The sequence below is a fragment of the Zootoca vivipara genome, chromosome 14 (assembly GCF_965207765.1).
Source record: "Zootoca vivipara chromosome 14, rZooViv2.hap1.1, whole genome shotgun sequence".
Taxonomy (NCBI): domain Eukaryota; kingdom Metazoa; phylum Chordata; class Lepidosauria; order Squamata; family Lacertidae; genus Zootoca; species Zootoca vivipara.
In genome coordinates this window covers 42006465-42023668 of record NC_142597.1, presented here as the reverse complement: position 1 = coordinate 42023668, position 17204 = coordinate 42006465, and the positions used below count along the sequence as shown (strand labels likewise).

The 17204-nt window shown below is 45.2% G+C and overlaps 1 protein-coding gene across 9 annotated transcripts in view; it reads left to right on the top strand.

Moving 5' to 3' along the window:
• Positions 1-17204, top strand: part of LOC118097011 (uncharacterized) — an 80842-nt gene that overhangs the window by 46904 nt on the left and 16734 nt on the right. For all 9 annotated transcript variants that reach the window (XM_088657515.1, XM_088657514.1, XM_088657519.1 and 6 more), the window contains 8 exons: positions 59-152; positions 2083-2227; positions 2968-3172; positions 6429-6607; positions 6981-7146; positions 8053-8214; positions 9745-9908; positions 14405-14586. In XM_088657515.1, coding sequence (XP_088513641.1) covers positions 59-152; positions 2083-2227; positions 2968-3172; positions 6429-6607; positions 6981-7146; positions 8053-8214; positions 9745-9908; positions 14405-14586 — 1297 coding nt within the window. The remainder of the gene's footprint in view (positions 1-58; positions 153-2082; positions 2228-2967; positions 3173-6428; positions 6608-6980; positions 7147-8052; positions 8215-9744; positions 9909-14404; positions 14587-17204) is intronic.

Sequence of the window (17204 nt, the reverse complement as noted above, 5' to 3'; positions counted from 1 at the left end):
TGTTTTTAATTGTACTAGAAAGTAGAGGTGCATTGCAGTAAATCACATATGTTTCCAGATTTTGCCAAGGGCCGTTCAACTATCCAGCTGACAGTGTACGATGTTGCCAAGGAAAGACGGAGACTGCGAAGCCACCGATTGAGGAAAGAAAGGTAACCTCTGAAACTTGGGGAAAACATGGCTTGGATGTGAAAATACTGGCTGCATTTTATTTTTCTCGAAGGCTCCTACCCAATGTTGCTCTGGAATTCTAAGAAACCAAAAAATCAATGCAGTTTTGAAACCAGTGGTTAAAATCTGTGCAGTTTTTAAAAGTTCCGTGTGCCATCTTGATTCAAAACTATTGTATCCACATGTAGATGAAAACCTGCACCTTGATCTCGGGAACCAGCCGGCAAAATTTGATTGCGTATGGTATCTCAAGAGCTGTCAAAATGCAAAGCTGGCAAACAAATTTCCAAAATATTGAATATGTTATTATTAATGTGAGACAATGCTGCTTTTTATTTGACAAGCTTCTGTGCTGCAAGCAGCAATCCTTTTTTTAAAACCACCTTCTGGTTTCTAAAAAGCCAAAGAACCCCAAACTAGTTCCCTGTCTCTGCCCTAAGATCCTTGTTCTTTCCTACCGAAACCATATTTTGCTATGCATTGTTATATTTATGACTCATCTTGGGATTTACGGGGCCCCTCTTGATATATTTCTCATCTAACTAGCTAAATAGCTCACAGCCGACACACACAACTCTCCCTCGTTGAACATTTTCTCTCCTGTCATTTCTGCCAATTTATCTGCAGATTTACGGCCCCCCCTGACTTTTGCAGGTTTGAAAATTAACGCCAAAATCAATACGCCGTATAAAACGTAAGATGATTTTACTGTAAATTATTTTGCAAGACGTTGTGTCTGGCACAGGGCCTGCCTTGAAAAGGGGCGCTAACGTGTATAAATGAAAACACAAAAGCGAGTGTGGAAGGCACAGAAACCGCCTCGTTCTCCAAAACCCCGGCAGCTTTGAAGTGGGAAGCCAAGGCAGCACTTTTACGGCACATACCAGGGGACGGGGGACACTGTGCAGCTTGGGAGCCTCGAAAGTGAAGCCGGCAGCTGCACAAGATTTTATTCTTATTTTATTTGCCGGTGTCAGTCAGGCGTCTGCAAGCAAAACAGATTGTCAGGAGGAAATGGTTCCTGCAGCACCACATGCTATAAATGGAAAAGTTGGCAAAGTTTAACGGCAGAGAAAATTAGCAAGTTTCCTATCTCTTGGAAACTGCACCTTTGCACCAGGGGAAGGGCAGAGCAGGATTCTGGGGAGTAGTGCCAGAAAAGACCTTGTAAATAATAATAATAATAATAATAATAATAATAATAATAATAATAATATATTATTATTATTATTATTGTTATTATTATTATTTAAACCCTGCCCATCTGGCTGAGTTTCCCTAGCCACTCTGGGCAGCTCCCAACAGAATTAAAAAGGGCTTCCTTCCGATGTCTTCTAAAAGTCAGATATTTGTTAATTTCCTTGGCATCTGATGGGAGGGTGTTCCACAAGGGTGGCTTGAATGATGGTCAGGGGTGCTGTGGGCAACTCTGGCCTCTGTCCCTCTTTCCTTCCCTCCCTCCCCTGGTGTCCCCTCGTGTCTTTGCCTCCCAGAGGCTTGCAGAGCTGTTTGTTGCAGCAGCCCTTGCTATAAGCTCCCCGGGCGAATGGTGCCTCTGGGGCTGGCCAGGGGATGCTTCCGAGGCCCCTGTGGGGCAATGGGAGCAGGCACCTCTTTTGGGGGCAGGAGGGCAGCTAATAGACCAGGGGTAGCAGCTGCAACTGCCCAGTGGACTCCCAAGGAAGGGGAGAAGGGAGAAGAGAAGAGGCTGAAGGCATTCGGAAAGGGGTGAAGGGCTGCCAGCTCTGCAGGCAAGGGGTGACATAACTGGGCTCCTGAGCCCCACAGGGGGGCCACAGAAAGAATGTAGATGGTCAAGGGAGCCGTGGACTCAAAAAGGTTGAAAACCTCTGATTTAAACCATTTAAACCTGCTTGATTTATATTTCCTGTGCTTGTTTGTATTGATCAGGCACCAAGGACCCTCTTTTCTCTATGCTCCTTGGGTCCCACATGATCCCAGCATCATGCTACCAAATCCTCCGAGGATCAACCAGCCATTTGATCTGTATATAGATGCCCTTCATTATATACCTGATAATGCAACCATCACAAAGGTAAGCTTCAGAATACTCCTGCGGCTTCCCACTTCAGCCAATGTGCCCTTATTAGCATTACATATTGCGTAGCTCCTGGGGTGGTCTGGGAGAAGGGCAGTGGGCTGCTATGCCCGGCAGGGAGGCTTCTGCTGTGAGCTGCTTGCTTTACATAAAGAGAGGAAGCTGCCATATACAGATTCACCCATCCTTGTTTTTGTCCGAGTCTCTTTTTTGGTTTTCAGAAAGGAAACTGTGTTGGCCCTTAAATCTGCTCTCCGAGAATGGTTTTGCTGGAAGTTATTTACCCCAATATGTCATGTTGGCTGATGTAAAAACAACAATAAACCCCATATACAAAAATCCAGTTGGAATCTATGGGGACATTTTTTCTCATGGTGCCTTCTGCATACAGAAAAACACACTTACCTGTAAATGATTTTACAAGTAATTTGGGTATATTATTTATTATCATGCACATGATGCTACTCTACCTTCATGTCAACTTTGCATTGAAACATGAGAGTGGGGAGGAAAGGGCGATTGGACTCCCCTCAGTGTCTGATTTAGGATAGAAGGAAGCATAAATCAATGGCAAATTCATGGAGGTCTAGGAAGGCGTAGTCAATATTGCTTTTTGCCCCAAGAACACAGAACAAAAAAGGTCTAGAACAGAGGTGAATAAATCTCTACAACTCTGTAGAGATTGTATGTGTGCATATGTAAAATAATATATAAATTAATGTTCTCTACCTCATTAGGTAACAGGTCATTTCAAGAATACGGGCTTCAGCAATCTGCACCCTTTCGTAGCATTTCCTGTTCTCGAGAGCCCGTCTCGAAATCCAGAATTCCAGTACCGAGCAGCAATAGATGGAGGCATTTCAAGTGGGATGGATAGCAACACTTGGCTTCTGTTTCAAGTTCATACAGTTGACATGGATTCTGGAGACCTTGTTCTACTAGGTAATGGGCCCTAGAAGCCATTTCCCCCCCTTTAAAAAAATTCTCCGTTTCCGAAACATTGCATTTTCTCCTGATAGCGTTTGCTTGAGGATGGAGTGTTGTGGCTGAGTCACTCCCTTACAGATCTAGCTCATGTGTAGAAAGTACAAGAAGGAGAAAAATCTTAGGCACTGAGGCCAGCGAGTAAGCCAAATCCACAAATTTTTATCGAGAGCAGGGCGTATCACCTGACTTGCCCTAGCCTATTGCTGTTAAGAAGCTTCCTTATTGGTGGGCTGAAATCCCTGGCACTCCCACTTTTGGCAAGAGCTCAGTAGCAGCACACTGGGTGACTGCCCAGCTGACATCCCGTAGACCAGTGGTGGCGAACCTATGACACACATGCCAGAGTGGGCACGCGCAGCAGACAAAGTTTTCAGCCGTTCCCCCACCCCCACCCCAGTGCATGTGGGCAACTCTCCCTAGAGTGCGCTCCGCCCACAGTGGCGTTTGGGGGAGTTGCGTGCCCACCAAGCAGCTGGCAGTCTGCTGTTGGTGAGCTGGCATGCGCATGTTGGTTACAGTGATGCAAGCGATTTTCAGCGTTTCTCAGTAGGGTTAGTGATTTTCTGTACTCCCCCCCCCCTCCTAAAAAAGCTACAAAAGGCTGTGCATAGAAGCTGAACAACTTTGCTCTATCCTCTTTTTAAAAAATGCTCAACAACTCTGGGCACTCCTTCCCCCCAAAAAGCTCAACAACTTTGGGCCATCTCTCGCCATTCTCTTAAATCTGAGTCCCCCAAAATAGGGGGCGTCTTAAACACGGGGGCGTAAATTGCCATGTTGGTCGCTTTGCGATATATAGGCGGGTTTGGGGTCGCAGTTTGGGCACTCGGTCTCTAAAAGGTTCGCCACCACTGCCTTAGACCAGTTTGCTTGAAGAATAGCCTTACCCAACATGTGATCACTCAGCCACTTCAGTCTGGTGAACTGGCGTTTCTTCAAGCCCTGTATAATGTTCTGCATTTGTGAGGAATCAACCTCTTAGTGTGGCAACCTGTTAGTGTAGAACTCCCTGCCTATTGATATTAGGCCGGTACCACCATTTTACTGTTTTTCAACGCCTGATAAAAACCTCTTTTGCTTAGGCAAGGCTGCCCAGACATTTAATTTCATCATGTATGTTTTTAAAGCTATTGATTTTATCTCTTATCATATTTTTATTATGCCTGCTTGTTTAGGAAGTCTGTTGATTTTTATCGGCGTTTTCTAGCAAATATTATTTTCTGCCAACCGTTTGGGCAATTTTATTATTATTAAGTGATGTTATAAGCGCTGTTGGTTAAATAAATAATTACGTAATAGATTCCGTCTCCAGCAGCTGCCGAGAGCTTAGATGAGTCCAGTTCGCCTCACACATGGGAGAATATTACACTGCGTTGCTGTTGGTATTTTTAAGCCAATCATCTGCAGCAGGCTCAGCCCAAACGTCCCGGGCACCGAACTGCAGATGAACATTTGAATGTGAAAGCGTCGCAGATCTGCGATTCTACATTTTTACTTTGCCATTGGATTTTTTTGGAGGGGGGAGGAGTTGGAATCGTTTTAGACACAAATTGGACTGGCAGATGGCAAATGCAGTTTTAACTTAGGCACATAAACAAGGCACTCTGGCTAGGGAATACGTGATAGAGGGAGTCATCATCCAGTTTACTGATCAAGAAGAGAAGCATTTTTCAAGGCCGTCGTGCGGAAGAAGTAATTGAAACCATCAGTCTAGGATACAGCAGCAGGTTTCTTTGGTGTGTGTTTTTTATTTAAAAAAAAGGAAGAAGGAGCAAGACATAAAATAAAATACTAGAATGCCAACAAGATGGAGCACACCGTTCCTCACAAGAGTGGACCCGCCGGTTCTGGGGACCGAGAGATGACTCAGGCCAGCCTGCTTGCTGAACCTGGGGCCTTCCAGATGTTGTTGAGCTACAACTCCTGTCGCCTTAACACCCATATATGCCCTCTTGTCCACTTTGATCTGTGGACCTGGCACTGCTAAGGGTGCTACGCAATACTTGTTTCCCGTTTGCAAGAAATTCGTTTTTGTGTGTGGCAGCAATGGTTCTTTGGAACTCCCTGCCTATTGACATCAGGCAGGCAGGCACCTTTGCTGTTCTCTTTTTGGAACCTCCTAAAAACATTCTTGATTAGGCAGGCCTATCCAGACACGTAGGTTGCCATGTGTTTCAATCTGGACTTTTACCCTATCATTGGTTTTAATTTGTTAAAGAAATATTTTAAATAGTTGTTTTTAACTGTTTTTTGTGTTGTTCTTTTTGTGAAACTGCTTTGAGGTTTGCTTGTTACAATCAGGTGGTATATAATAAAATAATAATAATAACAACAACAACAACAACAACAACAACAACAACAACAACAACAATTTATTATTATTTATACCCCGTCCATCTGGCTGGGTTCCCCCAGCCACTCTGGGTGGCTTCCAACAAAATATTAAAATACAGAAATCCATCAAACATTAAAAGCTTCCCTAAACAGGGCTGCCTTGAGATGCCTTTTAAAGGTCTGGTAATTGTTGTTCTCTTTGACCTCTGGTGGGAGGGCATTCCACAGGGTGGGTGCCACTACCGAGAAGGCCCTCTGCCTGGTTCCCTGTAACTTGGCTTCTCATAGCAAGGGAACCGCCAGAAGGCCCTCGGCGCTGGACCTCAGTGTCAGGGCAGAACGATGGGGGTGGAGACGCTCCTTCAGCTATACTGGACCGAAATTTAATAAATAAATGAATAAGTTAGCCATGCCGGCTGACGCAGATGGGAATCCGAGACCAAAAAAAGGCAACACGAAGACCAATAATGAATCAATGTTATATATTTCTGATATCATATACAATGACTGCAAAGAAATAATAATAAGCCAGGCAGAACAATTTCTGAAAAATCTTTTGATGCCTATTGCAGCACGTCAATATATGTAGCTGGAAATCAAAAAAATAAAGCCAAGGTGATCGGACAGCGATCCGGTATTAACACTGTTTCAAATAAATCTTCCTCAGCATATAACTGTAAAATAAAATGAAAGAAATATATAACATTGATTTGTTATTGGTCTTCGTGTTGCCTTTTTTGGTCTCAGTTTTGAAGATTACAACGCAGGTTTTTTTTTATTACTAACGTGTAGGAGGGAATCCAGCAAGGTCTGGGTTGGGAAACATTTTGTTTTTTAAAAGTCAAATAATAACTTCCCACTTTGTGGATGACTGTAGGAAGCTGTGCCATCCATGTCTTTAATGCTGAAGGAGAATTAAATGTGGGAGGGTTTCAACTGAAACTGAGAGCTGGCTTGCTGGAAGACGGACCCTCATCTCTTAACCCATCTTTGCTGAATCACCATAGAGTTATTCCTTGCTGTACTCTCCTTATTCGACTCTTACCACATGCTCAGGCAAGTCTCTGTTATTTTTTTGGTATAAATATTTGCAATTCTTTTATTCAAGTTCAGCCCTTATCCAGACCTTGCCTTGTTCAACTTCACTGCAGATAACAATTCTCAGTAGAAAAAATACCAATCCTTTGCAGCATTATCAATAACGTTGACCTTAAAGACAGCTCTGTGCTGAGAGATCCACTTCATTTGGCCTTTTTGTTTCCATGAACTGTCTCAGTTCAAGCTGACTACTTATAATAACCTTGTAATATTAAGAAGTTGAGGCTGGAGTTGGTTTGTTTTCCTCTGCCCTCCTCATCCCTTTCCCCTTTTGTGCCCTGTCTTTTAGATTGTAGGCCTGAGTTTGTGTTCTTCTTTTTCCTCCCTTTAGGTTCCAGTGCCTCCCCCAAGTTACTTGGCAGGATACTATTTCACCGACGGAGCAAAACTCAACAGTTCAGAGCTGGAGATCATCTCAAGCTTCCAGAAGGACAGCGACTTCCCAAACCTTGTGCTGGACATGGCACTGCAGTTAATGAACAAGGAGCAAAGCAGAGGTATGAAAGCAGAGGTATGGTTGGCTAGATAGCAAAGGCTTCCTCTTTGTACACTAAAGCTTATTTCAGTCACTTGTTGGCATCCGTCTGTCTTGAGAGACACTGGAGTGCGCCTACAGAGGTGAAGTCAAACCTCTGTGTTAGCAGCATCGAAGTGACCTCCCTGGGGTGGAAGCCTGGGCAGTGTGTACAGAGGTCCTGTGCTGCCTAGACAACAAGACACACAGACCCCTCAGCCTTACTGATGTGGTCCAAGAGAAAGCAGAGCAAGATGTTTGAAATATTTTTGTTAGCTTTCCACATATCATTGAATAACACTAGTGCATTTGAAACACAGCAGACGCTAGTGCAAGGAACCTGGTTCGCTCCAGATGCTGTGGACTCTCAACTCCCGTATTTGCTGGCCATTGGCGATGCTATTGGGGGCTGATGGGAGTTGTAGTCCAGCATTGTTGGAGGTCCACAGTGCTTCCCCACTCTTGGGGTATTCTAAGTTGGGATGTGAGGGGAGGAGGAGGCTGTTTCCGCCCTGTGTCCATTGCAATCAGTGCTGTTTCCATTCTGCTACAGTTTGGCTTCTGCAAAAACCCATGTTGTTCATCTTGCTATCTGCTGTGGCCAAAAGCAGTTTCATAATTAACTCCAGTGCATTTCAGTGCAAGGTAAACGTAAAAATAACATCCACGCAGAAGATAACCTAGTGATTTCCATGATGTTTGCAGGCTAAAAAAGCAATACCAAATACCATTCACATTCTCGTGTGTGGTTTGCGCAATGTGGGAATTTCTGCTTCCGTTTCTGTTTCTGGCAGAATTCTCCAAGATCCTAATCTTAAGCATTGCCAAGTGGTGCTCATCCCCCTGGTGCTGCTACTGCTTCCCATATCCTAATTCTTGTTTCATGCAGTTCTGCCCGATCAGCTGAAAGCTTGGTGTGTAGAAAAGTTAAGCGAGAGAGGACATTTGTCACCGCAGCATCCTCTGAAGTGCATCGACATACATCGTGCAGTCCGTTATCGGCAGCCAGCTGGAGTCCGTGTCCGAATCAAGCAAGCATTTGGGCTTAAAGGTAGCTGAAAGAAGAAATTTGTGTTTCCCTCCCTGAAGTATACTAAGCAATTTTAGAGTTTGGCTTGAAGATACGTGATGCAGCAATCGAGCTGAAGCTAAGCAGGCCAGTTCTCTATCTACATCCAGCTTGAGTCCCATGGCAGAAAGGCAGGATGCAAGCAAAATAAAGAAAGAAATAAAGAAATAAAATACAGTACTAGTGGACCCCGCAGCAAAATTTTGCAGTGTTGAGTGTTCCTGCTCCCTGTTCTGCCTCCTTGATATTCCCTTCCATTTGATTCCCTTTCTATCCTGGTTTTCTCATTTTTCTTCCTCCAATAGCATTCATTATCCACTGAGCATGCTAATTGGGCTGTTTCTCCACACACACACATTTTAAGGGTTTTATTCTAATTCTTTTTTCATACTTTTGCCAACTGTGGGGTTCCTTCAAGCCTGGGTGGTATTTTTATTGGTCTACAATGGTCATAAACAGCAGCAGCAGCAGCAGCAGCAGCAGCAGCAGCAGCAGCATGGGTGGTGCTGTTTTGGCTACATAAGCAGTGGCACTCATGCCTGAATTAAATTGAGGGATTTGTTGCTGCTGCTTCTTTTCAATCTCTGACAATGATAGAAATTAGGTTGATTTATTTCAGGCGTTTATTGCAGCTTAGCCCATATAAGGCGTGTGTCAGCCAAACCCTTGGCTGCTTAGATAAAGACATACACAGTCTCTATGGGGAAAAGGATGTGGCATCTTGAAGAAGGCTCTGGTTGTTGGGAGAAAGATAGTTATCTTTGTTTTGAGCAAGAGAAATCTTGCTCATACATTTGTTATTATTTATTCACGCTGTGGGTTAAACCACAGAGCCTAGGGCTTGCTGATCAGAAGGTCGGCGATTCAAATCCCTATGACGGGGTGAGCTCCCTTTGCTCAGTCCCAGCTCCTGCCAACCTAGCAGTTCGAAAGCACGTCAAAGTGCAAGTAGATAAATAGGTACCGCTCCAAGCGGGAAGGTAAACGCCGTTTCCGTGCGCTGCTCTGGTTCGCCAGAAACAGCTTTGTCATGCTGGCCACATGACCTGGAAGCTGTACGCCGGCTCCCTCGGCCAATAACACAAGATGAGCGCCGCAACCCCAGAGTCGGTCACGACTGGACCTAATGGTCAGGGGTACCTTTACCTTTTATTCGTTTAGATCATTTCTATACCACTTAATGATGGCTGTAATGATGACAATAGACAGGCATCAATTCTTTCTTTAACACATAGAAGAGAATGCCCATCAACGGGTAAAGCAGTGGCCTCTCTCTGACCTGGGGTTGGGGGAGAAATGCAATCCACTTCACTCTTGCACTTGCACCTAGGGGGGGCATAAGAGGTAACTGGTATCCCAAAGGAGTAAGGTGAGCAGCACATGTTCATTCCCCTTTCCCTGCTCTGTAAAATGTATAGTTGTAGGTAGAAAGGCCTTTCCCAGTTATTTTTTGTGAGCAAACCCTTAAATATGTATAATTTTTTACTGATTTGTGTTTTCTTCCCCTTTCAGCTGATGGCTGCTATGTGAATGCACTGGCCAGAATCCTTAAGGGGGCTGCAAGCATGCAGTTGCCTGAGCTGCCTCAACGCTGGGGAGGAGAAGAAACATTCCTGGTGCAACAACTTGATTTTTCAAGCCTGCAGAGATCGCCCAAGTGGATTGATCCATCTGTGGTACGAAGTCACCGAACTGCCATCTTGCAGTAGTGGCAGATGCCCATTGGGACTGGTAGGGCGGAAGGCAGGGAGCTGAACAGTAGGTGGCGCCAGAGCCAATGGCAGGCAAAACTAACTAATTCTGGTTTCATCCCCCACCCTCTTGCTCCCTGCTGAGTTATTATACAAAGACAGGGCTGTCATTAAGGAGGAGGAAGCTGGCAGACAGTGTAGCCACTGAGTGTAAGTTAGAAGGTAGGCAGGTGAAGGCAGACTGAGCTTGGTGGGGGACTAGTCGCCCTATTCATCCTAATGGACCAGCCTCCTCTGCCTGCTTGCTTTCACTGTATGTATGAAGTGACTCCTGGGCACTGTGGGAAAGGAGATGGACATCTGCCTTGTAAATTGTGAAAGCAACCTGCAGGAAGAAGAGGAGCTATTAGAATACTGTAACAGAATTGTAGAGTTGGAAGGTACCCCAAGAGTCATCTAGACTGCAATAGAACAGCTATAGAACCCCAACAGGTGGCCACTTAGCCTCTGTTTAAAAGTCTCCAAGGAAGGAGAGTCCATCACCTTCTGCAGAAGTCCATTCCACTGCTGAACGGCTCTTACCATCAGAAAGACTTCCCAATGTATAGTCAGAATCTCCTTTATCGCCACGTGAATCCACTGGAGTAATCATGTTAACAGTTTCACTGTGATAAGAAACATCTAAGCCTGCCATTGCTGGGAAATGACTCTACTTACTGGACCGCCTCTCCTGGTATGTCCCGCAGAGGACCCTAAGGTCCGCAAATAATAACAGCCTAAGGGTCCCGGGCCCTAAAGAAGCCAGATTATCCACCAGGGCCAGGGCCTTTTCAGTGATGGCACCAACCTGGTGGAATGCTCTGTCCCATGAGACTAGGGCCCTGCGGGACTTGCTCTCCTTCTGCAGGGCCTGTAAGACAGAGTTATTCTGCCTGGCTTTCAATTTAGCCTGATCCTCCATTCCTTTTTCCCTTCCCTTTTTCTATGAAGAAAACTTTCTGGGTCCCCACATCTAAATACTTCCCTGGTCTCCTTGCTGGCCATAGCAGGACTAACTTGCTCAGTTAGCCCTGGTGATGCCACATTTATGTTGTCCTTTTAAGTTGTTTTTAAGTTGTTTTTAATCAATGTTTTATATTTGTTGTTAGCCGCCCTGAGCTCGGTTTCTGGACCAGGAAGGGCGGGGTACAAATAAAAATTTATTATTATTATTATAATTTATTGACTGCCATGGGCTCTCCGGGGTGTGGGGCCTGCTACTTCATGCCAGCATTTCAGTTGGATTAAGCAGTTTCTCCGAAGGAAGAGGCCCTTTCATCTCGTTTGGCTGGCTAGCTATCTGAAATGAATATAGATCAGAGGTGGGGAGCCTGTTCTGTTGAGGGCTGCAATCTCTTGGGGTGGTTAGGGGCCAGGAAGTCTGTTGGGTAGCACATTCTGACAGTGAACAGAGCCAGAAGTGAGCAAGGCACCTCTGTGCGCTCTCTCTCTCTCTCTCTCTCTCTCTCTGTGTGTGTGTGTGTGTGTCTCCCCCAAGCCCTTTCCCTGTTTTCCCTGTTTGCAGCTCACAGGGGAAATTAACCAAGGGCCACATGAAACATTGGCAAGGGCCACATGTTGCCAAACCCATTATAATACAGATTTCTCCCCCCCCCCCCGAAAATCACATGAAAGGGACATCAGGTATGTCCTGGGCAGGAAAAGTTAGTGGATTCTGAAGGGAAAGGCTTGGTGTGGTCTGGGCTGTGGATTTACATTGGTTCTATTTCTGCAATGTTTACTGATCATCCTAGCTGCCGTTTCTTACTGTTCCCAACTAAGGAACCTTTTAAGAAATGAAGATTCCACTAGACTTCAATGAAAACAGATCTTCCAAAGTCTAGAACTTCTTCCCAGCTAGAGAAGGAAATGTATGGCAGTACATAATTTCCTCCTGCGCCTGCCTTGTGTCAGGGTAATGTCCCATAAATGCCTGGGCAAAGGGACTGGACTTTGCCTGGCACCATTATCACCGAAGGATTGGGGCCAGCCTACTTTTCATTGTAGCCTAGCAAACATGTGCCATTAGCCCTACCTCACTTGTTTGGTTTGTACTACGTGAATTCTTTTCCATTTTTTGTCCGTTGTGCCACAAAGCAGCCACAGGTTCAACCATCAGCCTGGCTTGTTAATAGGGCAGCAAGGCATTATGTGTTCCATTCCCTTCCATTTCCATGTATTAGTTACATGCAACATTGTTTCCATTCTGCTGCAGTTCATTTTCTTCCCGAAATGATGTTATTCATCTTGCTGTCCACTGAGGCAAAATGGCATATTTTACACAATTTGAATAACTAATTGCATAAAACACATCATTAAGTTGTCATGTGGAATCTTAATGTCATGTCATTAAGTGGAGGGACCCAGGTGGCGCTGTGGGTTAAACCACTGAGCCTAGGGCTTGCTGATCAGAAGGTCAGCGGTTCGAATCCCTGTGACGGGGTGAGCTCCCGTTGCTCGGTCCCAGCTCCTGCCAACCTAGCAGTTCGAAAGCACGTCAAAATGCAAGTAGATAAATAGGAACCGCTACAGCGGGAAGGTAAACAGTGTTTCCGTGTGCTGCTCTGGTTCGCCAGAAGTGGCTTTGTCATGCTGGCCACATGACCTGGAAGCTATACACTGGCTCCCTCGGCCAATAATGCGAGATGAGCGCGCAACCCCAGAGTCGGTCACGACTGGACCTAATGGTCAGGGGTCCCTTTACCTTTACCTAAGTTGTCATTACATAGTTTCACCCAATCAATTTCAATGCAAAGAAAACACCTTGCAAATGGAAGGAGAACCTAATGAATTACGTAATGTTTGTGGACTGACAGCAACTGCGGATCCTGATCACATTTGATGGATTCTGTTCCGGACATGGGACGAGAAAGCGAACATTGGCCGTTTTCGGTTTCGTTAGAATTCCCTGACATCCCTCTTTGTTAGTAGTCCTTTTAGTCTGCGCACTTCGGAAGCCCAGCATTTTTATATGGTCGTGGCCAAGGAAAAGTTCCTCTAGTCATTTTCCCACAGGAACCCAAAAAAAACCCCCATGTTTGCAAAATGAGTGTTTAAACTGAGATCAGCTTTCTGAAATGTACTGCACAGTTCCTGCTATTTACGATTCTCCTGAAACATCCAAACATCTGTTGTGCACAGAAATGAAATCTTGGTTAACTGCTGAGAACTGCTCCCTTCAACGCAGGAGAATCAAATTGCCCATCAGTTTCCTTGCACAGATTTAGCTGTGAAGTGATGATATGAAGAGGCGGTTTAAAGTATCTCTTTGTGCATTTAGCAACTCTGGAATGTGCTGTATCAGTCAGATCCCTCCTCTCCCCTCTCTTCACCTCAAAATGAAAATAAAAAAATCACACCATAACCCAATCATAATCTTCAGCTGATGTTCTTAGGCTACAAGGATGCTGATCTTCTTAAGTCTCACTATTTCCCCAGGACAGGGAATATTTTATATTTGCTTTTCAGAATTGTTAATTTTTTTTTGACTTGAGATTCATTTCCCTTATTCAATACATGCCTCAACATCCAGCCAGGGAGCTTAGAATTTAGAGTGAAGAGGATTGTGACATTCTTAGAGCTGTGGGGCTGGTTTGGAAGTGCCGTCATCTTGCTCATTCCAAACGTAACTATTCTTCTCTAGGGGCCAGTTCTAAAAAAAAAATCAGTTATGCAGATTTGAAAGTCAACTGCTGAAAGTCAAGGGTGCCACTTGGCTGGGATTGGCTGCAGAAGGTGCTGATAGGCTAGTACTGGCTAAGGGTGCTGATTGGTCAGTGCCTGTGACAGCACCGACAGCCACCCAACATGTCCTTAGAGCAGGCACCCCCAAACTTCGGCCCTCCAGATGTTTTGGACTACAGTTCCCACCTTCCCTGACCACTGGTCCTCTTAGCTAGGGATCATTGGAGCTGTAGGCCAAAACATCTGGAGGGTGTCGCAGTTTGGGGATGCCTGCCTTAGAGCAATGTATTTTATTTATTTATTTAATGCAGGCTTTTCTTACTATTATTTTGCCTCCAGAGGCTCTTTTTTTAACCCACGAGAAGGATAGCTGAATGTATAAACCAATAAGCACATACCTGCTGTCAAGAAAAACAATATTTACAGGAGACGACCTGCCTGAGGGGGGGGGGGTAAGATGCAACATTTATTGCTGATCCAGTGCAAAGTGAGTTACAAGGCTGGAATGGCACTCAGGCCGAAGAACCTGCTGCAAACATTGCTTTGAATGCTTATGCCTATCTTCAACCTTTCGGTTAAGAAGCCTGTTAAATATTTCTTGGGGGGGGGTGTGAAATGAGATGCTTGGAATTTTATATTTCTGAAACCCCTCTTGGCTTCACACATTCTCATGCCATCGTGTTGAGTCTTTTAAAACATTCCTTGGGTCTGGTACCAGCTCTTTGCCGTGCGTCTAAATTTCCTCTGCCTTATTGTAGGTTTTGCACCCTTATCTTGATGATCACAGCGTTCTGCTAGTCCAGATATATGGCTTGGATGCTATTTACACCCCAGATCCGAGTGGACAAAGAGCGGGCACAGTAGCGCCACGTTCTGGCCAGGCCATCGAGCTCAACGAACAATCCCAGCTGGGGTGGACGGTTCTTCCGCTCTTTGACAGGTGAATCTAAAAGTAGATGCCTCTGTTTGGCTCTTTAGACGCACAGCAGAGCCTTGTGCATATTTACTGGAATGTAAGCCCCGTTGTGTTGTATCAAATGTTCTTCATACTCTGAGTAGACCCATTAAAATTGATGCTCCTGACTATGATCGCAGCTACCTAATACGTTGAAAGTGTATTTAAGGCACATGGCTTTCCCCAGAGAATCCTGGGAAGTGTAGTTTAGTGTTGCTGTGACCCAAGACATGGGTTCCGGTCATGGCAGTGGCTGTTTTGTGAATGCTTGGTGCCATCCCGATCAGTGAGAGGCGGCCTTAAAGCCATAAACCCTGCTGTTATAGGAACCAAACCATCGGTAGTAAAAAATGACTGGTGGTTCCAAATCCCATTTAAAGCGGGAGAGAGAAAGGGAGAGGGATTCTAGATCAGTGCCAAAATCTGGATGGGTTAACGCCACATCTGCAACTGGAGGATAAACAAGCTATCTCGGGAGAGAAGGGAGGTATATTTACTGTTCAGCTTGGCGGTTTTCGGAGCGCAAAATGCCACTGTTTATATCCGGAGTGGATCCCTTAACTGCCCTCCCAGAGACAGAATTACCCCCCAGATGGAATGGAAGCACAGAACGCGGAAGGCAGCTGCGAAAGCTGCTGCTCGCCTTGAGAACGGACAAGGTGATGAGATGCCACCTGCCTGTTCCTTCAATATACCGTACTTGCAAGGAGAATGGACTGCCCTGGTTCTGTTCACACCATAGCAACGAGACCACAGCTCACTAGAAGAGCAGCCGTCCAGCATGCAGAAGGTCCCAGGTTCTGTCCCCAGCATCTCCTGGTAGGGCTGGGAATGTCTCCTGTCTGGAGAGCTGCTGCCAGTCAGTGTAGACAATACTGAGCTACATGGACCAATGGTCAACTCCTTGTGCTCCTACAAATGAGCTCTCAGCTGGGAGGTGCCTAGCTGAAATCTCAGCTCAGCTAGCATTGCACTGACTGGCTTTAAACAAACCATTTCACTCTCTGTCTCAACCACACATACCTCTTCCCCAGTGTATAGTGTGGGGATGACAGTGCCGGCCTATCTTCTCAAGGCTGTTGTAGGAATAGCAGCTAAAACACTTTCGAGGACTTAGGAAAAGTGCTTTAGAAAGATGAAGTGTGACTGTTTTCAAGGGCGGACTCATTACTGTTCCCTTTCAGTGGCATGGCCAAGTGGAGGTGGTCTGTAGAGCAGGGCTAGGGATCCTGCGGCCCTCCAGCTGTGGCTGGACTCCAGCTTGCATCAGCTCCAGCTGGAGGGCCACAGGTTCCCCCAGACCTGCTGCAGCATCTCTCTGCAAGTCTCCCTTAACAGCATCAATGTAGGAGCAACTGCTATATCTCCACACTCTGGGCCAAATGGAAGGGATCTGTAGCAACTTGTACAGGCCCTAGCACCGCGCCTGCTCCTGCAAAGCAGACCTTGATCTGGGACTATCTGCCTGACTATCCAATCAGCTGGATGCCAGGTCAGATAGCAATGGTCCAAGGCAGGCATAATAATGGGTATTTTAAATATTAAAAAAACTCTTAAATTTTGGTTAGGTTAGGAAAAATCCACTTTTCTCCAACAGCCTTTGTAAATTATACTTGTTGTGTTTTTTTCCCCTATTGTGATAAAACAACGAGAAATGAAATAATGGGCTGAAGCTTCAAAATGTAGTCTGAGAATCCCTTCCTTTTCTGCCTCTCAAATATTCCGTAGCTTTTTATTTTATTTTGAAAAGTTTCTGCTTTTTTTTTTTTTGGTGGTGGTGGGGGACCCTGGATCTTTTCAAGCACTCAAAAAAATTCATATGCATGAAACTGACTGCAAAGAGCAATTAGTCCTTCATTAATATGCAAATTTGGTCCAATGCAAATTCATCTATGTATGCGGTTTTAAATATGCAAGCCGGTCTTGCTGTGCTAGAAAACCCAGATGCTTTTATTAACTTTGAAATTGAGGGATTTGGTTAATGATATTGTTGACAAGAAAAACTTGAATAAATTTGACGACTTGCCGTCTTCCATATTAGCAGAGGCTCATAGAAAGGGGGGGAAATCCAAGCCAAGTGCCAATTTTATCTGGTAATTTTCCCATTACCAAACTAGGAATAAATGTCAGATATGAAGTAATAAGAGCTGTATATCCTAATGTAGCTGTCCCAAGACCTGAAAACACTCCCCAAAGATCTAGCCGTTTTTATATCCGGAGGGTAAAGCCATCTGCATCGGCTCTGTGAACAATATTCTGCTTGGAAGTTTAATATTGGGGAGTTAGATTGTTTTTGTTTGGGAGGAAATAGATACGCCGTGGAATTTTAAAAAGCTAACACTTTCACAGGTGGCTATTATCACTAGTTGCTTCCACACTTGGCCCTTGTTCTGGAATGGCTATCCTTTCTCCTCTACTTTAATGGAGAATCACAGCGATATTGACAAATGGGTGCAGCAGCCCGGGTTCCTCTGTGCCGTCCTGCCTCAAGGATGGAGAACCTGTTGCCCTCTAGATGTTGCTGGATGGCAGCTCCCATCATCCCTAACCATTGTGCCTGCTGGTCTGTGCCAAGCTCCAGGAGGGGTGCCCTCAGGGAGCTG